At 40.0% G+C, this 26,782-nt stretch overlaps 1 protein-coding gene across 16 annotated transcripts in view; it reads left to right on the top strand.

The window, feature by feature from the left end:
* Window positions 1-3,939: 3,939 nt before the first annotated feature.
* The window catches only part of camk2g2 (calcium/calmodulin-dependent protein kinase (CaM kinase) II gamma 2), a 42,187-nt gene continuing 19,344 nt past the window's right edge, over window positions 3,940-26,782 (top strand). For all 16 annotated transcript variants that reach the window (XM_028423391.1, XM_028423390.1, XM_028423380.1 and 13 more), the window contains exons 1-3: window positions 3,940-4,121; window positions 5,114-5,208; window positions 23,896-23,955. In XM_028423391.1, coding sequence (XP_028279192.1) covers window positions 4,057-4,121; window positions 5,114-5,208; window positions 23,896-23,955 — 220 coding nt within the window. In that variant the 5' untranslated portion in view covers window positions 3,940-4,056. The remainder of the gene's footprint in view (window positions 4,122-5,113; window positions 5,209-23,895; window positions 23,956-26,782) is intronic.

The raw sequence follows: 26,782 nt of genomic DNA, 5'->3' as shown, positions 1-26,782 counted from the left end.
TGAAGGACTGGCTGTTTGAGATAATTTAGCTAAAACTTTATACTGTTTATAATGTTTATCATGTCATACTGCTTATCATTTCCCTCATCGCTGGTGTAGCCAGTAGTCAAAATAAAGGGCACAGTAACAGGTGTGGTAAAAACTTCCCAAACCTGAAAAGTCTTCAAAAAAAAGAAAAAAATCTGCAGGGTTACAAGTCAGTGATCATATTATATATGATTATGAACATGCTTGAGTAATTTAAGAAGAGTAGCCTGCAAACACTAGTACAAACATTTTTCTTTCACCTCCATTTTTATGGAGCTACTAGAAGTCAAGCAAACAAACACATTCTTAAGAATCTATATGTGCACAGACTTTATCACTGGTATGACACCATTCCAAGGAACCTTGAAGCTGAAGGTACACACACACTCTCTCTCACACACACACACACACACACACACACATAAGGATATTTTTGATGAGCCATATGAATGTGAGGCACTGGTGATAACAATTGTTAGATGCCCACACATCTGATTCCCAGAAAACCACAAAGGCCTGCAGAAATAAGTCTCTGTCAGAGGATATAAATCACAGAGGAGGTGTCACGCCAACACACGCTCACACACAAACATGCATGTATGAACACGCAACGCTCCCCAGTATGTAGGAGGGAGCTGTCACATCCACTGTTGGATAATCAGTTGAAGGTGAGACTGACTTCAGATCTTTGTTGAGGTGAAGACTCCTGGTTCTGTTTTTCACTGATATTGTTGTTGTCTTGTGAGTGACACTGTATTCTAGATGTGCCTGGAAGGAAATGCAGGTTTTTCCATGCAGTCAATCAGAGAGAGTGGTGTGATACAAATGACTCGATAGGGAGACGCTGAATAGTGTCTCTGGCACTGTAACTTGCAGCCCATTAAGCACCACAATCACCCTGATGTACTGTTAAATGCTTACTTTGGACAATGTAATGATTTGGTAATTGACAAAGAAAGGTAATAGATCCACTATAATGTACTGTCCATGACAGGGAGATCCCAGGGAAACTGTAAAGGTTAAAACCTGATTGGTGGCCAGTGAGCAGCCTCTGCACAGCTCAGCAGGAAAACAAGAGGGCTTGACCCCAGGGTGTTTGTCAACACATAAACACCTCAAAACCACAAGAGACCTGTGATATTGCAGCATAAGGGGTGAGAGATATGTACAGCAGCCATGAGCCAAAGCTGAAGACATTCTTGTTGAATGAGTCATTCCCCTTTGGCCTTCATGACTCCACGAGACTGCAGTTACAACACCAATGACTTTTAGAGCATGTGAAGCTGAGACAACCTAATGTGCTTCTTAAAAGAAAATCTGACAATCAACAAAAGAAAAATGCCCATAGCTGATTCACATTTTTATGCCTTTTATTAAATGACATCTTTATTCCCTTCTGATCTAGTAGTGCATTTTTTTCCATATCCAGGGCCTCTATCAATCACCTACTCAAATAACACAATTAGAGGGGAAACTATTTTTTGAAAAAATAATAATCTTGAAACTCAAAGAGAGAAGAAGAGAAATAGCGTCATTTGAAGAGGCCACGAGCCTGAATATTGAGATTTGCTGAACTGCACTCCACCATTACCGCCCACCCTTCAACCTGCCACTGCACAGCCTGTCCGAGGCTCATCTGACAGGCACATCACAGAGAAACACAGCTATTCAGCAATTAATAGGACAGTACCTCTGCACCCTCACTAATTATGCTTTCATATCAGAGCAGCTCCCTGTAATTATGGCAGAAAGTGGTAGCATTGCTCCTGTGCTCACTGCAAACACTCATTAATAGCTGGCAATGCTCTCTAAACACTGTGTGAATCACTGTTTCAAGACAAGGCACAGAAAGAATGAGAAGAGGGAATATGCACAACCATATTTTATTTTACTATAATAAAAATGGGGATATTTCAATTTTAAAAACAAAGGTTAGATATTAGGATACAAGGTTTCCTGCTGATACAAATATATGCAACTGCAGATGTCAATCTGCTGATGAAGATCATATGATAGGAACAAAAGCTTCAGAAACAATGTTTGGCTATTAAATGTGGATCAGTCATTTATTAGTAATCTACATCAAACACAAATCATTTTTCTACATGAGCTCCTCACACCACCTCACTGCACTGTGCGCAGCTTTAATCACATACACACTTGAACATGGTGCCAAGAGAATATATTAATACCCTTCATGAGATATTCATGGAAGCTCAGATAAACCTTTACAACACAGCAGGCCATTACATAACTCATATAATTCCCAATCTCTTATACAGGGGTGCTCTAGCTTACAGTTAAAATCCATAAAACTGCAAATAAGCTAATTTTTCTCTTGCTCACAGTGTATTTATCATAGTAAGTGTAGTGGGTGTTTTATGATCATTCCATTTGGGCTCATAGCTGTCAGTCCAGAGGAAATAGTTTACAACATGAGACATCACAGTAATACAGTTAAAGACATTAAAAGTATGTGTGTGGTGGAGTCAATGGAAAACTGCAACAGGAAGAATGAGGTGGTATAAGGGGTATAAATTATTATCATACAGCTGTATCTACTCAGTGTCATGTGACACCCAATTGGAAGATGTCTCTATTTGCACATTTCTCATAAAAGATTTTGTGTCCAAAAATAATGTAAACATTATAATGAAGACATCAATCACTGCATTGGAGAAGCTGTGTGAGTACTATGGAGCACAGCAAGGCCTGTGCATTAAGCTGTGAAGGGGAAGGTCAATTGTTGTGCCACAGTGACTGAACAGTAAAGGTGAATAGCAAATGATTTAGGTGCTTTTAAGCTGTAGGTATGGCCTTCACATCTATCTTCAAGATGCTCCTCATGAAAAAACTGACAAACAGAAATTTGAGGGAAAATAAAACAAAAAAATAAGTGAATATTATTTTTTGATGACGGCATAAAATGGGAAACTATTGTCTCCTGGTGACACAGTCCAAACCGTGACTGATGCTCTCTTTTTTCTGACATGGAAACCAACAGTTTATGGGCATGCAGCTTCATTGCTCTGTGCCAGCATTAAAATATTGCGGCGCCACATCTCAGTGCATGACTTGAACAGTGCTGATTCTTTTAGCTGCTCTGGTGTCAGCTTTACCTCTGTGCATACAAACTGGAGATGGAGCGGGGAGAGATGGCAAAACTGAAAAGAAAAAGATCTCGCGTGGCTTGCATCCCACCTCTACCACTGCTGCTGCCAGAGAGGAAACAGTAGACTGAGGTCTCACTCTGCGCTTATTTCTGGTCTGAGAAATCCACGAGTCGAGGAGTGTAATACAGGAGGAGAACGTGAGGACTTCAACCATACATTTTTACTTGGATTTAGCCATGATAGATAACAGACAAACAAACAAACAAACAAACAAAAAACATTCCAGACTAGATTAGTGTGCTGATTTTCAAATGGCAAGAAGAACCACACACAGCCAACTGCATTATTTGGACAGTAGTCCTACTTAGAAGGAAGAACGACTTTATTGATACTCTTATTTTTAAACATTAATACAAAACTTGTATCACGGTTTAATTTCACTTCTTAATTTTGGAAATCAGCTGAAAACTGTCCTCTGTGGGGTAAAGTTAAAGTTTGTGACTTTCATTTCCTCTGAGACTTGAGCACATGTTTTGGAAAAGCCAGTGCGTTTATCATCGCATCCAGGTAAATGTTGTATTAAACTAATTTCAAAATAAAATATATAATGGATCAAATGAAAAAAAAAGAAATGCACAAAGCGCTTGTGCGGTAACGCCCATTTTGGGTTTGTCTTTTTTCATTCCCAGCACAGAGTGACTCATCTTCTCCATAGAAGATCTTCGTTACTACAGTTACCCCTCTCTCTCCTCCCTCCCTCCCTCTCCTCTCTCCCCTCCTACTCCCTGCTCCTCTCTCTGAGCTCGAGCCTCTCTCTTCCCCCTCTGTGCTTCACTTGTTCTCCTCCCGAAACCTGCGCGAGGCGACCACTGGAGCGCGAGGCGATTTCCCCCCTCTCCCCTTCACTTCAGTCAACATGGCTACAGTTGTAACCTCGACCAGATTCACAGACGAATATCAGCTGTATGAGGAACTCGGAAAGTAAGCGACCGTCACCAGTGCTGCTGCTGCTGCTGCTCTTGTTGCATTCAGTCTGTATGCGTGTGTGTGTGTGTGTGTGTGTGTGTGTGTGTGTTAGCACGTTTTTCTCCTCTGCTGCTGCTGCTATTGTGCGTAATTACTTCAGTGTTGACAAGACAGGAGAATAGCTGTCAAAAAAAGAAAGGATAGGGAAGGCTCTGCAGCCTCACCATGCGCAACAATAAGCTGTCGGCAGGTCCGTGTGTTTAATCCTGACTGTGTGTTTTTAAAGGTGTACACACGGTTGTGCGTCTTTGTAAACGTAAAGGTGCGAAACATCCGCCTATAGGTCCAAGTTGTGTGTTAATTTGTCTGCAGGTAGCACGCATAAAAGTCGTTTGCATTCACCCGTTGCCTGGTGGCATCTCCGGGGTCCCGTTCAGCTCTGTTTGTGTGCATTTCTAAGCAGACTGCAGGGGCAAAAATCAGGAAGAAGAAGAAGAAGAAGGAGAAGAGGCTGCATATTTTAACACGAAATGGAACATGGGCTATAGTGTGCGCGCTAACCGCGAAGCCACTTTGTAACATTTAATCTGAGTGTGGCAAATAGAGCTGCTCCGCCTACCAACACAGCCTTTAAAGAAGGCGTCTGTGTAAAAATGCAGCGAAGCCGAGAGTATACGTGTTAATTCTACCTCTCAGTGGCTTCATTCTCCTGCAGCCCTGCTCACCTTTCTCCCTGCCAGCTAATGACCGGGTCCCTTCACAGTGAGCCCTCCCTTGTCACGCACTAGTAACCAGGACCTCTTCTCATACTCAGAAAATCAGACTGTATTAATTATACATGTGATGTCTTCCATTCTTTCCCCTCTCTTTAGGTGTATGTGATTCATGCATGCCCTCCGTGTGTGTGTCTGTGTGTGTGTGATAAGTTCAGAGCACAGCTATGCACTTTTCCCTGTGACACACAATGTTTCACTGATCCGTCATCTGTGATCTCTCTTCTGCTCCAGGGGTGCCTTCTCCGTCGTGCGCCGATGCGTCAAAAAGTCCACTGGCCAGGAGTATGCTGCTAAAATTATTAACACAAAAAAGCTCTCGGCCAGAGGTAAGTCTTAGCCAGATATATACTGTGTAGGCCAGCATTACAGTCAACTAGCAACAAGAATGTATGCAGACTGAAAGCTGACAACAGTGGGCTGCTGTGGCAGCTCAGTGAAGTCAGTTTGTTTCCTTAAGAGCAGAGAGCCAGGCGATCTGTCCTTGTCAGTAGAGATTCCTGAAAAGCTAGAGGCCACTTGGCAGAGCAGGGCTGCTGCGGTTTAAGTCGTACAGAGAGGTTCAGTGGGCTTTGGCAGTTGTCTGTAACCTTTTTTGGTTTGTTATAGTTGCTGTTGGTCTGTAACAGAGGATTGCATGTGCACCAGCTCAAGCCTGAAATATCTTCAACTGTTAGCAGCCTCTCAGGATGAGATAGAGGACAGTTCTGGTTTATTTGAGTAGTTTAGGCTTCTTTCGCTCATGACAATATTGTCATCTTACAGAATTAGAGAAAACCGTGAGATATGTGAGCAGACAGACCTAACAGGTTTAAGAAGAATCCCCAGGTTGTCTGGTTTAGCGTTCAGCTTTTTGTATGTTCTCACAGTGTTTTAATTAGCTCTCTGTTTGTTCAACTTGTAGAGCTAAGCTTTTATTTTTTGTCAGATCAAATGTCTGTCTGGTAGTTTGCCACTGTTTTGTGTGTGTGTGTGCATTGTATCTGCCATGTAGACCCCCGTTCAGACGTGGATTTTTTTTTCTCAATCTGAGCAGCTCATATCCAGTTAAAGGTAGGGTAGGAGATTTCCTTCTGATGCACTTTTTGTTAAATTAGTGTAACTTCTCTTTAGAATCCGATAGCAACCGATTAGTTCGGCAGTTTCGCTTCAAAACGAAGAATATGAATCATCTGTAGAAGCTATAAAACGCTAAAAACATCAGCCAATCCTACGAGGCGCACCTGCACGTATAGTTGGCTGGTTGTCACTCTCTTCCTGCTCTGCGCGCACCAGAGAGGTACGTGCATGATGGCCGAAGTCACAGACTGGTTGGGAGGTGTGGCTTCGGGGTGAACTCAGAGAGAAAGGGGCGTGTGTTTACTTTAGAAATCTGGCTGACTCTCACTGAGTTTTCAAAATCTTCTACCCTACCTTTAAAACCGGATTGATTTCAATCCGCTGAAATCAGGCTAAAGTCTGAACGCAAATGTGGCTAGCGAATCCAGTTAGCAACTTCCTGGTGCACGGAGACAATATCCATGTCGCGTACAAAAGCCATGTGTAAACATCCGTCAAACTACGAAAGCTTTGCCGGGGTTTATTTTTTAACATAACTAGAAATGAATAAACTGCGTTTTGGACCCAAAAGAATGAATGAAACAAAGCACAACGCATGCACACACCTGATCCTACCCCGGTCTTAACGGGGTCTGGATTTTACAATGTGACACCTAGAGGTTTGGAGGACAGCATAGACACCGGATAGAGCCGGATTAACACATGTGTGCAATAGCCGGTCTGAACGTATCCAGCCTTAAAGCTATCCCACTCAGCTGGATTGACTTTCCCCAGTCTGTACGGGGTCGTAGTTAAGCATCATGTCTATGGGCTGTTTTGGTTACCACATGTGTTTGTGTTTGCACATGTATTCCACTGTATCTCATTTTGTCTTGGCTGGTGTGTGTGTGACAGACAGTGTGTGTGCTGCATGTTTGTCCAAGTAGACGTCAGACCGGTCCACTGAAGGTTGAGCGATGATGTGAGACACAGATCAGGGCCAGTCCAGGACTGATTGGGCTGCTCTTTTCCCAGAGGATAGCTGCTCAATTGCTCTGTCTCCCCCCTCCATGGTTCTCAGACACCCTGCCCATGTCATTTCCCTTTCTTTTAATGTTTTTTCTTTCGTCCCCTCCCTTCTCTGTAAACAAAAGATTGATTTACGCAAAGATCTTAAAAACCCTTTTCACCAGCCGATTTCATCGGCTGTGTGTGTGTTGTGTGGATGGCTGTCTTGGCAGTGGTCTGGAGCTAGTAACCCGGCAACAGCAGGGGTGAAACTCTTCATCCCATAGGCTGTCTGGCAGAGACCGATTTCTGTGTGTGTGTGTGTGCATGCTGGTCGTGGTTACAATTATCACACAAGCACACACACATATAGATGACTGTTTTTTTTTCTCACAACACAAACACAGTTGCACTTTTTTTTCTCACCTACTTAGTGGTTTTTATACACACAGTGCATACACTTAGACCCTGTTGGTATATAGTTTCACATGCTGAAATGCAAGTACACAATAGTCTCTCCTTCAGTGCACATTGCCCTTAATCAGAGCTGAAATGTGCTGCCACTGTGTTTTTTCATGAACATGAGAAGCATGGGGTGTGTGCCTCAACCTCACACTCACTGTGTAAGTGTCATTGAGATAAGAAGCCCTCATTTTAAAGGATAATTCTTTATATTATTGTAAAATTTTGCTCACTAAATTAATTACAGAGATCTAGGAATGGAGCTAAGTAGAAGCTGGACAGATGAGCAGTCGAGATGATCTGATAGCTTGTAAACAATCCTCCATGCCAGCCAAATGGATTTTAAATGGAAAAGAAAGATAAACGTTATTACTCAACTACAATGGTTCTACATGTTTTACAGAGTTTACAGACTTTAGTGTCTTTTACACACACAGCCGTATAAGAGTAGCATCCATCATCTGAACCCGCTTTGTCCTGCAGTGATAGATTAGTTACAAAAATAAAGTTGCCTTCTTAACAGAATTCACAGAAATGTGCTACTAAATTTCACTAAATTTGCATATTTATCATCACTTTGCTGTGGCAATAATATGTTATGGGTAAAGGGAATGTACCACCATTTATAATAATGAGACATAAATACTAGGAAATACTCTTTGCTATAGAATGTCTCTGCTCAAAATTAGAATACAGAATACCTTTATCTGCAGTTACGTTTGGTTCAGTGTAACTATGAATTGAGACCAAAGCCAAAAAAACATGCAGCAAGACTGCCAACATTTAAAACATTCAGAACACCTAATGTTTATGTCAGTGCTGCCCAGCACATGTGCAGTACTGATACCAGCAGTGCTGCAGCAGCTGGAGTTCCTTGCTAGAAAACAGACACACTTACATACAGTGCATACAGTGTATGCCATATGCATGTACAATAACATAGGCATCGATGGTTTAATGCCTGCGTTTGGAGTATTGTCTGTTGATGTGTGGGGGTGTGTGGGTATAGTTGGGTGAGTGAATGTGTGTGCGTGCGTAGGCGGGATTAAGCCCTTTTCTCTGTGGCTCAGGCAGAACACATTGGTAGCGAGGTCAACGATTATGGATGGGTCATGTGGCTGCACATGCATGTGCTCAAGCGAACAGATGAGATATGTGTTAATTAGTGAGTTTAGAGGTGCTGGTAGGTGGATTTTCTTGCCCTGTATTTGGCCTTTAAGGATTTGTTCATTAACCTGGGTCACTCCACTGGTACCAGATGATGTCAACCAACCCGCAATGACATGCATTTTGACTACGGTTTCACACGTGGCTGTGGTACCTGATGGTATTTATGTTTCTCCTGTCTGTGCCTGTTTAAATTGCGTGTCTGTACAGGACTATGTATAGAAACCCAATGTGCAGCTTGCACATACCTCTGTGTTTGGGAGGTTTACTTCCATGTTCCTATTTCAGGGGTCAGTCCTATTGTAGTTTACGGATGCATATCTATCTTATGTCTCACTATTCATAATGTTTCACATTAAAAGCTTCCAAATTGCAAACTAGCAGCGTGCTTTTAGTAAATGCTACTATCAATGTAGTTGAAGTGAGGCTTTATTAGCAACTTAACTTTACCAGAGTGCAGAAACATAGTTGGATTGACTTCACTAGCATGACTACACAAACCACTACATGGTGAAAGTTAATTAATTAAGTCTTAATTGATTCAGAAAGATCTGAATCTGAAAGTTGTTCTTTGTGACAGTACAAAATGTCTATATTTTATGAACGTCTTGTGAAAACTGCTGCTGATAGTTCAGGCTGCTAATACTGTATTTCATACATACATACATGATAAGCAGTGATGACTTAAGCATCCGTTTACAGAAGTAGATAACCACGATTACTGTTAGCCTGAGGCTACAGTGACTGGCTGATAAAAATCATAGGAAGCAGAAGCTAAGAAGGGAAGTGTGCTTATGCTGCTGTTACTTGTACTTTAGAGGTGGAGGGCTCCCACATGCTTTTGTATGTAATCTAATGAGAAGGTGAGATAGAGTTCCTTTGGCTTTGTAATGAGCTATGACTTTGCACATAGAGCCTTGAATTTATTTTGCTCTGAGATAAAGTGCCAGAAGTCTGTGGTTACAGTTTAAAAATCCAAAAAAGAGGAACACTTATAAGATGCTTTCATATCTCCTTTTTTGACCGAAGCTTCAATACAGTAGGTCATCTCACTGTGTGAAAACCAAACACATATGTGCACATACTGTCAGAGGAAGTCAGCCACTTTGATGGTAACTCCATTTACAGAGCTGACAGTCACTAGTCTGCAGTAAAGTTATTCAGTTAGATATGAGACATGCATCTGTTAAGTCTAGTCTTTACATAGTCACAGTGACAGTCACACTTACATTGAACTGCAAACATACAAGGTTGGCCTGAATAACATCTGCAGACTGTTCTCAATTGATGTACTGTATGAGGGCAGACAGGACATCAGGGTGGGTTTGTGTACTCATGTCATAAAACAGGCAATTCATGCGGTCTGTAATAGGATTAAATTAATAAAGTAATGTGCTTGTAAAAAAGAGTACCTATAAGAAATTGGGTTGAGCTTCCTGTATAAATGCCAGGTTTGATCCAAAAATAAATTTACACTCAGCTTATAGACAGATGCAAAGCACCAACAATCTGTTGAGCATTGTCTTAACCCATGAGTCAACTTGATGAGTAAATATTTTTAAAATGTCACATGGTGGCTGGTATTTAATTAGTAATATACATTATGCAGGGAGAGTATGGCCAGATGTAACCCCTCAAAGTTCATCCTCATGTAATTGCTGTGGTATTGGTATCTTGGGTTTTTACCATTTAAAACACAAAACGTTGTGCTTTAAAATTATATATAGTTGGCTGATGCCATATAAAATACAGCAGCTGTATTTAAACCTGACCTGGACTCCACCTGGTGAAGGGAGCTGCAGTTTAGTACATGGTTGAGAAATCCGTTTTTGGTCATTGGCATAAAAGCAGGTATCTAGTTTACATTTTCAAGATCTTTTATCAACTGAAAAACTGCTGACATTTGTGTCGAATGTTTTACCTAGAGATGGAGGGCACTGAAATGTTTCTTCAGGTGGCAGGGTGAAGATAGAATTTAAGGCAGGGAGGCCAGTTTGATTAATGCATGTATGATACCACTGAACTGTAGTTTATAGGTTTGTGTGACAGGGTTTATAGGTCTGGATATTTATCTCAGCGGCTGTTGTTTTATTTCCTCTGGCAGCATGTGTGAGGTAAACAGTAGAATTGGCTTGTTCACATTCTGAAGAATCTACCAGGAGTGTGTACTGATGTGTATTTAATTGACTCATGCAGTCTATTTTTGCATAATGCTTTTGCATTTAAGAGTGGAGCCTGGTTCAGTTGTTTATGTTGTTTTTTTTTTACACAATGCTAATGTCCATCCAAGCTTCTTTCCATTTAAGGAAGGAAATACGTTCATTATCTGTGAAACTTTCACATATTTTAAACGGTTGTTTGAGAATGGAAATGCCCGTTTATATGTCCTGACTCTTACCACGAGGAACTATGTTCCTGAGATCCTCTGATAGCTTATTGAGTGCAATGGTAGAGTGCCACTCTACCATTGCACTCTGGAAGTACACATTTTGTGTCAATAAAATGTTTTCTTTGTAGATGTACTGAAATGACCAAAGTAAACTCTGTTCAGAGTGTAATCTACCTCAACAATGTTTTATGATATTTTTAGCTACAATTATGTGTCACATATTAGGTTCAACTGTGAAGTGAGTGTATTTTTACACTGTTAGGTAAGGCCTTGTGATGTCAGGGAAAGAGAAAGAGAGAGGCTGGCGGCACTCATCCTGCTATTGAATTATTGAGGTGCATGGCTGCTCTGTTCTTACTGAACACGGACAAGAACTGAAGAGTGGACCCTCAGACTTATTTTCTCTGCTTCCTTTCCTGATTTGTTTCATTTCTGCTGTGGCCACAATTCCCTTCCTTTTCTCCTCCTTTAGTCTCCCCCTTCTCTGCAAAGCTGCCGCATCGCAGGCACACGATGTGTGTGTGTGTTGTAGTTTTTTAGGGTTTTGGTAGGCTTCATGTGTGCGTGCTGCAGGCTGATTGGCGGAGGGGCAGATAAACGTAGCAGTGCTACGCAGTGAATGTTTAATGGTACCAACTGTGAATATTTGATGAGAAAGAGAGAGTGATAGAGTAATATATGGAAAGAGAAGGATGTAGATATGGAAAAAGATGGTGAGACTGTCAGGGTTACATGTTCCATCACACAAATAGTTCATAGTTTTGGTCTTCCTGCAGCCCTTCCTCTTTTCTTATCAAGGCTTTGACACAAGTGTTGTGTGTGTCCCAGGGTTCAGTGTGTTTTTCCAAGACTCTCCTTCTGTCATATTCATGTTGCCCTCTTTTTTCCCTCTCTTGTGCTCATCGTTATCCCCCCTGTCCGAAAGGCATATGGCGTCATGTGGGAGCCAACTTGAATAAAATTTTTATTTGCTTTACAGTACTGAACACAAACTGGAAATGAGGATGGGATTGTTACTTTTGAGGAGGTGGATTAGTTACTAGAAAGTGAATCTGGTCACTCAGACTGCAAATTATTCATGATTAAACAAATGGTGGGTGCTATAGTAGTTTTAATGTTTCTACATCATCACTGAAAGAGTTTAATCACGTGTATATGTGACAGGAGCTTGATAATGTTATCTTCTTCTTAAACTGCCCATATAGACCAAGTCTTTTAATTGCATGGTTTGCTTGATAGGACATCCAACATAGATCGTTTACAAAGATTACTGGTCATTTCCTCCCATTGTGGGAAAGTGAAGCTAAAATTCCACAGAAGCATGTGTTGACATCTTGCACTGGTGATGTTTGAGATATTTTTTGCTCCAGTTTTTCAGGAGATTTACGATGGCTTTATTTACAGTTTATAGTTTTGTGGATTTTACCTTAAATTCAGAAACATAGATGGGGAGAAAGTCTAAGGTGTGCATCAATGGTGTGAAAACAAAAGCTGGTTTTAGTGCTACAATGTTTGGACGTCTTCTGTCAGTGGTCATCACCTCTGCTTGTCTCAGAGAGAAGGCTGTCTGCCAACACTTCATTGGATTACATTACATCAGAGAATCTCAGGTGTGTGCATGTGTGTCCATTTAAGTGTATGTCTATGCGTACACTTCCTTGTCGGTTGCTGTCATGTCAGTGTGTGTGAGTCATGAGCGAAGTCCAGTTTGTAGGGACAGTGGCAGCAAATCCGTTCATACATGGAGCCTGGAGAAGGTTCTTGACTGAAATATCATACAGAGTGGACTATGTGGTAGGCTGTTATATGAATGAGATATAGAATGTTCAAGAGTTTTGTCATTCGTTGTAAAACATGATGAGATAATGATGGAATCTATATGTTTATGTCACATTGGACTGTAATTTGCAGGCGGATTGTTAATGGATATATTGAGAACCTTCTTGTGGAGGCACAGCATTGGAATTGAATGCAGTTCAGACTCATATTAAACTTTACAGGCAAATAAGTAACCAGCAAGTGAATGATACTGTTCCCTAAATAGAGAGGTTTTTTTTATTGAGATTATTTATTGCAACAGTTGGAAGACTGGGAAGGCTATAAAGCAGCAGACACAAGTGGGAGAGGCATAATGTAATAATGTGTGTGTGTGTGTGTGTGTGTGTGAATGGGATCATATCATGTGGGCAAGCATGATGCAGGTTACATGCAGGTATTTTACTCTTTATGTCTTTATTGGTTGTTGCTCTTCTCTTGCTTTTCTTATATCCCTATCATGTTTTATGAGCTGTTCTAACATAACATGCTAACATTTGTAAATGCTGCGAAGCATTCCAGTTCACAAGGGCTTTCACATTTTCGCCATTTTTGGCTTCAACCCTCATGAGTAATCCCTACACTGTTTAAGCTGAACAGGTGCTTTTGTCCTCTATCCATGTCTTCCTACACTGCTGTCAAAGCAGCCTCATCCTTGATTTTATGTGAGATTTAAGCAAAAATCTAGGCATAAAATGTCAGTCTCCAAATTATGTATTTTCAAATTGAGGATTAGGATTCTGCAAATTATCTATTTGATCTATTTTTTAATGAAGTTTCAGTAGCAAAAATAATTGTTGGTTTTTGAGAAAAGTAACAGCTCTAGGATCTGGGTGCAAGATGTTTTTTTCCGTCCTATATCCTATCTTATACATTCTGATATTTCACACTATTGGAGATTTTATAGCTGTACCTTTACCTGTGTGAACGTTCGTGTTATATTTTTTGCTGTTGTGCATAACATTTTTTTAGTAAACAAGGTCATCCTGTAAAATAAATATTCAAAATGATTAGATGTTGATTTGTTCAGCAGAGGATCATGTTTGTGAAAGCGTCTGTGTGTGTTTGTGTACATGTCTGTATACATATGCGTCCACATCTCTTAGGGGATAATCCATTCCTGATCATACACACACTCCCTGTCATGCTGTCCATCAAGCAGATTGTCACCGTGGCAACAGCTAGCTTACATTTCATGCAATCCTTCACACATGACAGCCAACCTTACGTAATCTGGGTCACTGTATTCACAGGTTGTCATATACAGTGAATACTAACACAGTGCAGCACAGTCAACACTTACAATGCATGTCTCAGCTCCTCAAATGTTAGGACATTGAGAACACACAGCTGTCAAACAGTAAATGATGTTTAAAAAAAAAAGTAAAATATGCTGCACAATTTCCGACCATGTGTGTGTTTATGTTCTTCTAAAGAACATTCAACAAACGCAGTCCATAACACATCTTTTTAGATTCTCACATCACCCACAAGATGAATCTTAACATAGAAAATGTGACCTATTCTTAGTTGTGTTAAAAATGCCCTGTGATTTCATGGAAAGCCAGTGCAGTTAAAGATAGCAAATAGTAAGTTGAAACTATTTCAGGGATAACAGAGAGGAGGTTTTGAATACTTTTACCAGTTATGGTGGCCTTCATGTTTCATTTGTTTTGATACTGCCACATTATACTTTGTTATGAGTTGCATATTTCTAAACGCTGCTCTTTCTGCCTTGCTTCACTACATCCCTCACTGGGTCTCATTTTACTCACTAATCTGCTTTTACCCATGCACAGACGGTTCCATCTCGAACATGTCACTTTGCATATGTGATTATATTGGTTTTATTGGTTTTGACTGTCCGTTTTATAAAATGCAAACTGGGCGTAACCAGGGCACCACACTGACATCCCAATTTGGCTTTTAAATGTAAAGAAACGCACACACACACACACACACATGGACACATAACATGGTGAGCTGTGTAAATATTTGTTCACCCTTTGTTGTCATTATCTCCATTTACACTAAGGGTTCTTTGCACAAGGCTGCTATTTTCACAAGAGGAGGATGTTTGACCAATGACACCCACCCACAGTCAAACATACACACACATACACACACATATACACACACTTCATCGTCCTTTTTTCTGTGCATCTCTGTTCTCAGTGATGTCTGTTTAATAGAAACAAATGACACCTGTCTCCAGGCTCTTGGCCAAGTTAAAATCATTTGATAATCCCCACTTTAAATCTGCTCTGTAGCTCTAGCAGCAGTTTGTAGTACTCCAATAAATTTGCTCAGTGGAGTCAAGTGCAGGACTGCGTCGTTTGGCTGAAGTGTGTGTGCTCCTGTTGACTGGCACGCCACCAGCACAGTTGGTGCGTTTGTGTCTGCCTCCAAGGTTACAATCATAACAGCCTTTCATAATAAAAGTCTGCTCACAATGAAAGTCCAATTTGGGGCCTGCTACCCTGTCACTTTTGTGTGAACGATGCAGGTTTTGTAAAAGGCTGTGGATTATTATTATAAAGTGAACTGCCACAAAATCAGACAGGTTTGCTGTTAGCCCTTTTTCTAATTGTGCAACAAAATGTATCATTTTAGATTAAAACACAGGAGTTTGCTTGTAAATGACAGTTATATTCAGTGTAAACAAGCATAAGAATGCACTACTAAACCTTTGAGGTTAGTAAAAACACGCAGTCCTTAGAGGGAACAGCCACAACAACACACAGCTCATTGCTGTTACCAAGTGTTCGAAGTCTGGACTGTGTCAGGTCAGGCCCATGTGCTGTCCAGTTGTATGTGTTGGCAGGTCTGTCCATAAAAAACAAACTCGACCTCTTCCATGAAACTTAACACCCCAGTGCTTGCTTAGTAATTGAAAATCATTCATTATTTATTAAAGCATACAGGTACATGGTCTTTGTGTGTTAATGTGTGCCATAATTCTTTGTAGAGATCGGCACTGAGAGCTGGTTTAAATAAGTGCTCATCAGTGAGTGGTTATTGTCGGGCAAGTGTCCCTTTTATCGTTGGAATAAATGTGCCAATATTTCCTCTGAATCTATTCTTAGTGATTTGTGTGTTACTGTAACACATTTTTAAACTCAACTCAAGTCAGCGTTGCAAAATGTACGTGCTGCAAGCTGGTATGATGGTTATTAATAAAAGAAACTATTGACAGGATGGAGACATCCCTTTTAATAATGTTCCTCTTAATTAGGAGGTAATTTGTTTTATTTAATGTATTTTACTTCACTAGTTCCTACATTTCCCACAATCTAATTTGACCCCAGATTTGTTATCCTTGACAATAGACCAAAGAAAAAAAATCAGTGTAAAGTTGGATATTTGTACACTTTACCCTTTAATTTGTCAAAGGTGCATAATAACATTTGCTTAACCTCACTGCACTCAGTTTAAACTAGCAGCAGGGTCATAATGGTGATCTGTATGTTTTTAATAACATAGCACAGTGTGCTGGCACAGATAAATCTAATTTACCTTTAATCTTTTGTTACATTTGCTTAGCGTGCAGCACGCTGCTGTTAACAAGGAAAAAACACGAGTCGTGCAACGTCAGAAACTATGCTGTTTATATCTAGACTGTAAGTTTTACATGCTGGAGTGCTTTCGGCTGTGATCCATTATTTTAAAAGACCTGTTGAAGTAAGAACATTAGTTTGGGGTCACTGGACAAAAATGATGAGATGATGATGCAGCACTAATGCCTGGGATTTTGTCAGTTTAAATTCAGTGAAAAATGAAGGTTAAAAAGGTCCAGAAAACCATTATTTAATCAACCTCTGTCTTTGGTTGGGTGGTGTTAGCTCTCTGGAAGCATGATAACAGGACTCCATATGAAAGGGTTCATTTGATAAAACCCAAAAAAATGTGATGGAATGACTTCACAAAAGCACGTTCAACCATTGTTTGCCTCAGATTATAAACAGGTGGAGGTCATGTGAAACCTGAACCATGTGAAACATTTGAAGCCTAGACAGTGAAACATTGCAGAGTAACTCTGCAACTCTGTACTGGACTGAGTTAAGACTCCCAATATAAATTTACTAATTGTATCGGTTAGAGCTGCAGTGATTAATCTGCTAATCAACTGAAAGGATGTCTGCTAAAGATATTTGGATAATCCACAGTGTAAGTATTTTAGGCAGTTGGATGAAAAACAACAGTACAGCTGTATGTATGTTTGTGTGTGTTGGAGTCTGAGAGGTATCAGGGTAGCTCAACATGTTGAGTATCCTTTGTTTTTGCGGTAGGTTCTTTGTTCTGTTATGGTTTGCATGCAAAACAGAACTCCTCAGTCAGTGTGTGTGGCTTACAGGTTGTGTTAAGGTGAGCCATTAAATAAAGCTTAAACAGACCTCAGTTGACCTGCTGGGAGAGACCATTAACATCAGGTTGCTGTGCAGTGCTGTGACTGGAGCCTGTGTCTCCCTGCCAGGACCTCTTGCAGCGTTTAGTTGGGAAAACTTCTGTCTGACCAACAGGATAACAAATATGACCACAATTTACCTCCTTTACACTTTCTCATGTGGAGACCTGGCAGAAGAGGGATGAGACTCTTCTTTATGATCCCAAAGGCTGGAATATTAAATACCACAGAAAGAAGGGTGGATACATTACCACTACCCAGTTAATGAGTTTTGGGGTTCTCACCTTTATCTAAAAGCTTCCTGTGTCACAGCATTTACACAAAGGTTTCTTCAACTTCAAAAAAAATACATTAAATGGCTCTACTAAAAATGAAAAGGAGAAACCTTTCACAGAAATCTTTCTGTTGTTCAATAAAGAAGGGTTTCCTCTGTCCCTGTCCTGTAGAGCTCACTGTCTCTTACTGTCTGTGACTAAAGAGCTTGCTAATTGTTTGTTATTGCCCATTAGTGAAGAGGTGTGGTCAGTTACTGTCCATGTAGCTACTCGACTGTCAGAGAATTTACTGTCCTGCTACAGTGTTTTAGACCTTTTTCTGATTGGAAGTAAAATGTGGCATGCTGTTTCCAAATCTTTTGGATAGAATAGAAATAATTGTATTTATAAAAAAAAAAAACGTAGCACCATTAATTTGCCCTTATCACAAATAAGCCTTCATGAGTGCAACCTCACAGAGATGCTGACCTGGCTGTAGACTCACTTGTCTTCAGCTGGGTTGGAGTAGTGTACCACTGTCTCTGGGGACCAGTAGAGCAGACCTGGTCTGTCTCTGTCTAATTAGCCTGCTGCAGAGGACAGATGCAAAAAGTGGCTGATTAAAGGTGGAGAAGGTGAGGGTTTTTGAAGATAGGGTGTTAGTTCTGACTTATTCCCCCTTAGCATCTATATGACTGTTTCTTGTTGAAACTTGTGTCATTATGCGGTTGACTTTAGGTAGGCAACATGATCTGCGGCACTGACCTAGTGGCACAGCCTTGACCTCTCACAGCGACGGGCCGCCTGACTGGAGTCACTTACTGATGAAGGAAGCTAAAAGAGAGATCTTACAAAATCCGTGTTAGAAACCCTCCTCCTCCTTTCTCATTTCTCCGCAGGTCTCCATCTGTCAGCCTGCCTCCTTCTCTGTTTCTCTGTCTCTCACTTTATGTCTCATTGTATTTCTGTGTCTCTGCTTGGTGATGCAGGGCAGGTCAGGTCAGTGTGATTCAGGGCTGTAAGCCGTAGGAGGAGGATTGGATCTATATATAGTCTTGTCTGCTCTGGGCCACACTGACCCAAAGTCTGTGTTTTCTTGCCGTCTGTTGCTATCTGTCAGTGTGCCATTCATTTAGCTCATCATCAGTTTTATCCTTCTTGCTTTCAGGTAGGAAGATGTTACCCTCCAGCTGATTCTCTGTGTCAGTAGTGACTTTAAGACACCATACTTATCAAATACTCATTAGATGTTGTTCCAAAGAGCATAAAGTAGATTAGGGTCAATTTCCCTATTAATCAAAATGTTGACAAATGCCTGTCATGAAATACTTGGGCACAACTTTGTCTGGTTAACAGTCAGCTCAGAGGTATTTAAAACACAATCATAATAAATGAGGAGAAAAACAACACACATTCTTGTGACCTCAGAATCTTTAATTGTTTGATTGATAAACTGCTGAAGTAATTGCTCACCTTTTTTTATTATGTCTAAAATTATTGTCTGTTTATCAACCAGAAATGTCTTTTTCAAGTTTTAATTGCTTTTCTCACCAATTACCTTTTTAACATACAGATAAATTCTAGTCTCAAGATACTTGAATCAGTCATGACTTCTTTTGTACCTAATTTACTTAACAGTCAAAAAGTTAAAAGATAAACATAATCCTAACACTTCTTTAATAGTTGATAATTAACTTAATTTATGATTTTGCTATTTATTTAAAAAAATGTCATTAAATAATTCAAGGGCACAAGTTAATCTTACCAGTTAACCTAGTTGGTTTATTATATTTTGTTCGTTTTCCACACAAAACATGACAATGGTATGACATAACATCCAAAGAAAAGGCCATTTAGTAAAGTTATTGAAACTATATAGCTGCCAATATAAGTGAATCGGATCTTTTCTGGCAATTTAGGCTGAAAAATGTGCTCTGGTGAAGGACACACCCAGAACCATCCAGTGTGCTTCAAAAGTGGTCTGTGTGTTTTTTGGTTGTTTTTGCATTACAGTGAGACAAGAAGGCTGAGAGTCATGCTTTTAGTTGTGCTCACAGTGCTGTTTCCATGCAACTTCACTAAAGGCTGGAAATGAACTTGCCGGGCGATTTAATGGCATTGTTGAATAAAAGCAAAATTTATCTGAATCCCCCCCCCCCTTCCCTAACTTCTTTCTTACCTCAGACTCTTTAATCCTAACAGCATTAGAGGATGACAGCTAATCTCTACAGACATTTAGCATGTGCACAGAACAGAGCATGTGACAACAGTGTTGTGCAGCAGCCAGTCATTAAATCTGAATCTTTTGCAACCATCGACTTGAAGAAGCTCCTGTATGTGTGCTGTTGTGTCTAATCAGTGGCTAATGATGCCAATATCTAGCTATGCTTAGGGAGCCGGTTGCCAGGTTGGCCTCAGTTGGCAGATGAAAAACAGCACATGGCAACCATGATCTTTGTTGACTCAGGCGGTTTGGTCCCAGAGGAACTGCAGACTGATCTACTGAATATGTAAAGGCTGGTAGTGACTTATATAATCCTGGTCAATCCCATGACATAATACTGTAAATAATGTTTGGATACATTCATGACAGATTCATTGGGCCATCAACTGCAGGTGGTCTTGGTGTTTACTGCTGGTACTGTTTGTTTTAATGTGTCTGTCTCCCTTCATGTGGGCAGAGATTAATTGATGTACATTGGAGAGGGCTTTTGGATCATTTTTCAAACAGTACATGTTGGCAGAAAGAAGCCTTCCATTCATTCATTCATTCATCTGTTCATCCACAGCCTCAGTCTGTTCAGAGCATCTAGATGAGAGAGTAATAGGCGGAGGGCTGGGTGGATAAATGAATATGATGATGTGCCAAGCCATCGGCCATCACTCTGTTCAATTGGGCTAAGTGCTGTGTGTTCTTCTCTCCGGAGCAGACACTATAATATCACAGCATCTCTTCAGAAAGCCATTCAATGGTGTGTCTTTGTGTATTTGTAAAAGGGTGGAGATAATAAACTCAAACAAGTATTTTCTTGTTAACATTAGTTCAGATCCTACTTCTTCCTCCATGTGTGTTTAACCTAACACTATAAAACCAACACCATTTTTAGGTAAATACTGGGGTTACTTATATCCAGCATGGCCACCAGTAGTTCTTGTTATAAGGATGGCTTTGTTGTTAGTATGTACGATGCTGTAGTTTGGTTTCTTGCTTTTGGTAAGGCATGTGTTTCTTTAAATAGGTTTCTTTATTATGTTATTTTGTGCCTATCCTGCAGCTAAAGCCTGGCTTCATCGATTTGAAAACACATTGTAAATAAAGACAGCAGTTCTCAAATCCCACCATTCTGTTTTTATAGCTGTGTGGGACGTGGGGAATACAAGTCATTTAATACAAGTCCCACCCAATATATGGTTTAACACATCCAACTCTTCTTTTAAACTTTACTTTATAATATCTGCTTTCTAAAAACTCACAGTTAGCTGCCCTCCCCCAACACTTGCTCTTGGGGTTTCTTCTTCTGTTGATTTTTAAAGTGTACAAAAGAAGCCCCTGCTTTTTGGTTATTAGTACATATGTATATATGTCAACATTTTGAATGAGATTTTCCTACTTAAATAACAAAAGCAAAAAGTTCCGGTTTCACCTCTTCTTCTCTCTGTTGACATTCAGAGTTGCCCCCGATAGTTTGACAGCATTAGTAAACCTCTTTCGCAATAAGAACATGCTGCCTGCTTAAAATTGAGGTTTGAGTGTCAAAACAATCTTCTTGTAGTAAGAGCCTGCAGTTATCATCATTGTCCATCATTGACACTGATCAGTTTTTGTTAAGCTGCAGTCTTGCTTTTATTAGTTTCTATATTTTTGTCCTTGTTTTAATACGTGTTCTCTCATTGTTTTGCTGAAACTCCTCAGCAAGTTTCTAGTGTTTCTTAGCAGCCAGCTGCCAAGACTGTCTACCATCACAAGCATAATAAAGCCGTCATCTCAGCCCAGGATTGAAAAATAGTCCTATTTTTGCAGGCAGAGCCAACTTCTAAGAATACAAGCAGCCAAAATAGCCCATTATGGCTGTGAGAAGAAGGTTGTGGAATGTCTGCAGACTGCTTTGATTTTCATCCTCTAAACACATTGCTCTGATCAGAATGTCTACAGTGTGAGTGTGTGTGTGTGAAAGAGAGAGAGAGGGGTCTAAACAAAATCATGGCTATTGAAAAGAACATGGTTAACATGTAGACAGGTCTGCATGCTGTGCAGAGACATGCAGAGGAAAAGCTGCAGCTGATTGGCTTAATGGGTCAGAGGTTTGGGGTCAAATGCGGGATACTGTTTTATCCGTCACTGTGGTTTCCAAGCAGATTTAGAAGGAAATCACAGACCTTGATGCTGCTAAACAAGCGAGTGACACAGGCCACACCTTTAAATCTGCAATAGTTTGACAATGGGTTATACCTATCAATTTATTATTCCGGGGAGAGCACATTTACATACATTTTTCATAGATTGTTTGTGCTATAAATTATCAGGAAAGTTTAAAACCATTCATGATAGATGGAGATTAATATTGATGATCTTTTTTTTTACCTCTCAATAAACTGACTAATGTCAGTAATAGTAGGTTTATGTGGTGACTACAGTATAAGTAATGATATCACTGCCTTCTGTTGTGTATTGCTGCCCAAGTAAATCACAGAAGTATAATTTAATTGTCATAATATTTTGTATTAACACAAGACTACAAATTACATATTTACATGAACTGATTTTCCATTGCCACTACAGACCCCTCAGTGTTTGTAGTGGAGGAAGGAAGTATTTCCTATTCACTTTTCCTGCCAGTGTTTTTCCAGTCTGTCTGTGAGGTATGAATGAACTAAAGCTATCTAACCTCTGTGTGACCACCACACATACAACCTGATTACTTTCCTTTTAAGTTTAAAGTGTGTGCATTTTCTGCGAAAGCTATATAGCTATAGCTAGTTGACTGCTAATTACATGAAACCCTCCAAATCAATAAACAGCAATTATACAAACATACCTTCTCCTGAAACTATGTATAGTAAACATCTTCTTCTCCTTTTCCCCCTCCTCCTCTCTTAGCTACTTCTGTCATTCCTAAGAATTAATTGGAATTAAATGTAAATTAGAGTGTTTCTATCAGGTGCTGTTTTTAGAATATGTTTGTGTCACATGACAAGATTAGACATACACTTTGGCAACTCTTTGCTGTTTTCCATTTTAGAGAGTTTAACACATTAATTTGTCTTCTGTGATTCACTTGTATCTGTGGTGTTTTAATTAGTCGAGGATAAAAGTGGATACAACATGCAACAATGATCATTCATCTTTGCAGCAGTGTATCACATCAGGCACAGAACGCAGGCTTTAGTTGCTGCTTTTGTAGTGAGGCGTGTGTTCTACAACACTGTGACCAAGTAATACAGTTTTGTTTTGAACTTTCCGGTGCAGTGGTGCCAAAGTGAGGAAGAAAAAAGAAGAAGTAAGCAGAACGAGGGCCAACGCTTTCAGATTAATCAAGAAAATAAACAGCAAAAATGTATTTTTCCAAATGGTCATCACATTAATGATTTCAATGATGTAGACGCCCTGACAGTGCCCAAAACCTTGGATAGGATGGGGGATTAGGGATGTCCAGTGTCCCTCTCTGTCACGCACATACACCAAAAAACACATAAGCAGCCCATCTGTCCCCTGAGACCAGCAGCTGGTTGGTGGCAGGAAAGCCCAGCACGAACTTGACCTCTGACAGCCGGCAGCAGAGATGTGGCCCACTGTATCCATCTTCTGTATTTGTATCATATGACCAATCTGTCTTTCCAAAACATGCAGCTGCACAAACACATGGATGGACATCCCATCTTTCCATTAGAATCACTAACACTGGACACTGATTACATTAAGGCTGGACTCACAAGACTCATTTCACTAAGTGCAAAAATCTTGAAACAGTATGTATCTGTACAGACATACAGGATACTGTACACACAGTATATCTGACAGCTTGTGCCAATTCCTGTTTATTGATAGTCTGTGTTGTAGCCAGCACAATGCAGTATTATCTAAGAGACGTGTTTGTGTTTTTCTGTTACAGATGAACATTAGTAACGGTAAATAATAATAGTAGTGCAGGCAATTTTAAAATCATTCCAGTCTGAATGGTTGCAAAAATATTTGCTTTAGAAAAAGCTGAACAAATTACATTTTACAAACATGTCATGTACACAGAAAGCCATTTTCCAGTGTCTGTCTGGTGGACAGTCAGATTTAATAGAATGTTAATGTTGCCTTGTTGTGTACTAGACAGCGTTCTCCTGGGTCCTCTACCTCAATGGGTTTCCAAGAAGTATTCCCCTATTTGCTGGTGCTCTAGTCAAAAATTAATACATCTTTATTGTGTCTCTTCCTGGTAGTGATTTTGTGTCCTCACTGTTTCCTCTTGTTGTTCTTTTCTGTCAACAGATCACCAGAAACTAGAGAGAGAGGCTCGGATCTGTCGTCTGCTGAAACATCCAAACATAGGTGAGTCTCGTTTGAGAGCCAACCGCTGGATTATCTAACAAATCATGAAAAAATATTCAAAAATAAAAATGTCAGTGCCATCATGAAGGAACCACAAACCACATTACTGTTTGTCTTAACATTGTAACAGTGACTTTAAAATGAGTCCTTTCCTTTCCTTCTGACTCTGATAAAACCTAATATTTGAAAGTGTAGACAGGGTATCTATGAATATATCATTTAACTTACTTGTATTAGTGACAGGTTAAGACCACAGGGGTAAACCTCTCTGTCTGACAAAGCTCTAGTAACATAAATCCTGGAAGAGGTGCCGGGTATCAGGATGGTTTATGGCTGCATAAAAACTCCTGTCAACACAAATCGTTCCTTTGTATTAAAACAGACTCTAAACAGACGGAACACTTCATCACTCAGTTATTTTATTTGCTGCTGGCAGTCTTTAACCGTTTGAAGTAATGCAGCCAGTTACATGACTTGTATGATAAATCCTGTTTTCATAGAGACTATAATTTTCAGTTTTGAGAAACAGTTCTGGAGAGGTTTTAGAAGATTGTCAACTGCATTGGACTCTATTGACGAATGCTTGATATGATACTGTCCATGCACTTTCATTTCAAATAAGATGGGCTAAATGAAGTCCATTACATGCTTCACCAAAATCCCATCTTGATTTGGTCTTCAGTTGTTAAGGATACAGTCTGCATCCATTCCAGGTCACCCAAGCTCTGATCATTAGTAATGTAAACATCACAAATGGGAGGACATACTAATTTCCACCCTCTTCTCAGGGGCACTTTTGTCTGTAACTCCTGCAAGTCTTTTTTATCTAAACTACAGACCCTATCCGTCTCTGTTCTAAACAACTTTTGAACATTCTTCAGGCTGCAATTTACAATTGAAGACACTGAAGTAGGATATATAAAAATAAGCCACCACTTTAACTTTCTCATTAGTCTCCATTCTGATTTCTCCCATTAGCTTAAGTCAAACATAACAGACTAGAGAACTTTTTTTTACACTTCTACTGTAGAAAAGGTACAAAAGGCGCTGGATGACACCTGATGCTCAGGTGATGCTCTGCCAGCCATATTCTTCGGGGACTTTTTGCCTTCAATGTGCCATGCTGCTGCTGATCTTAGATGTTTATTCTCAGCTTGTCTTTAAGCTAAAGCCCTGTGGTTGCTGTGTCATTTCTAATCTAATCAAGTGAACTCTATTGTTTGTGTTGTATATGTGTGTTGTATTATGTTGTATGTGTTGTATATTATGTTGTATATATCATGTTGTATATGATAGTCAAAACAGCCAGTTACCTGATCTGTCACTGTGTGGGACATTTGCATGGTGCAGCTGGATGGCAGCCAAAGAGCCGAAGCAAGTCTGAACACCAACACATGCCCAGTCAGCCAGTCGCACTAATACGATCAGCACCGTGTTTACTTTGTGTTCTGTGTGTGCATGTGTGTGAACCTAGATGTTTGCTAGATATTCCCCTCAAAATCACCAGCATCCCTCATATAACGTAAAGTAAACACAGAACTTTTTGTGTAACAGATTGTCACTCTGATAAGCGGTTCTTCTTTTGACCTTTAGAAAAAAAACTATCTATAATCAGATCTATGTTTCACATTCCTGACACCATCCCTCTCACACACCTAGGAAAATACTCAATGGAAGCACATTTGTCCTGAAGAGCCACACGGCTCTGTTTAGTCCCTGTAGTAGTAAACTATCAGGCTGGCAGAGAGATTACTGGGCCTATAAGTGTCTTTGAATGTTGTGAAAATCTCATTCTGCTTGGAATTCATCACAACACAGTCTTAGACCAGCTCTGTGTGTCTCTGTGTGTGTAAAATCCAGACAAAAGGCTGTGGTCCCTTGGAAAGGAAGAAAATGGCAAAGTATAAAGGTTTGAGACATAACCGCCAAGTGTCTTATCATAGAGTGCCGTCCAGTGCAAGTTACATGATGCGTGCACACACACACACACACACACACACACACACGTACACATGCGTGAAGATAATGATAACATAATAGGCCTGGTTTCCTTGGGCTCTCCTTGCCCCATCTGATTTCTGCTCTTTCATCACCCTATGCTTCCTTTCTTTCTTCTTCTCTTTCTTTCTTTCTTTCTTTTGTTATCCTGCTCCCAAGAGAGTTAAACAACACATTTTTAGGCTCAATTCAGAATATGAAGCACTTTTACCCACCTTGAGATGAGTAGGTTTTTAATCAGACAGGGAAAACCCAGTAGCTGCAGCTCCTCATGAACTTCCCTTCTCTGTGTTTTCTGTCTGGCTGTGTTTGTGTCTGTTTCTGTGTGTGTGTGTGTTTTGAAAGAGAGAAGGCCAAAAAGGATTTATCAGTATCACATAAATTCTAAATGCTTCAAATATGCTTACAGTCATGTCAGCATTTGTGTCCAAAAGCTTGTTCCTCATTGCCAACTGGCCAGGTGGCCCTCAGGCTTTAGAAACTTACCGTATGATGATTTCAGACAAAAACTCCTCAGAGCACCATTCATCACTTGATTGTGTTGTAGAATAATGAATGAGCATACTGCACTGTAATGACATCATTTGTTCCCATTGCCCAGTGATTAATAAGTATTATTACTATAATAATATCACCCCTAAAGCTTATTATATAAGTTGTAAACCTACCTTCTACTGTTTCTCAACAAAAACAACATTTGAACAATGAAGCATAACTCTGCTCTCATTTTCATATTAGATTAGACTAACTGTGTTATTTTGTCATTCATTATAGTTGTGGCTTAAAGATATCAAGTGAACACACACATTAACAATCCAGCTGCAACGAC

Source organism: Parambassis ranga, chromosome 15, assembly GCF_900634625.1.
Source record: "Parambassis ranga chromosome 15, fParRan2.1, whole genome shotgun sequence".
Taxonomy (NCBI): domain Eukaryota; kingdom Metazoa; phylum Chordata; class Actinopteri; family Ambassidae; genus Parambassis; species Parambassis ranga.
This window is presented reverse-complemented; position numbering and strand designations above follow the sequence as displayed.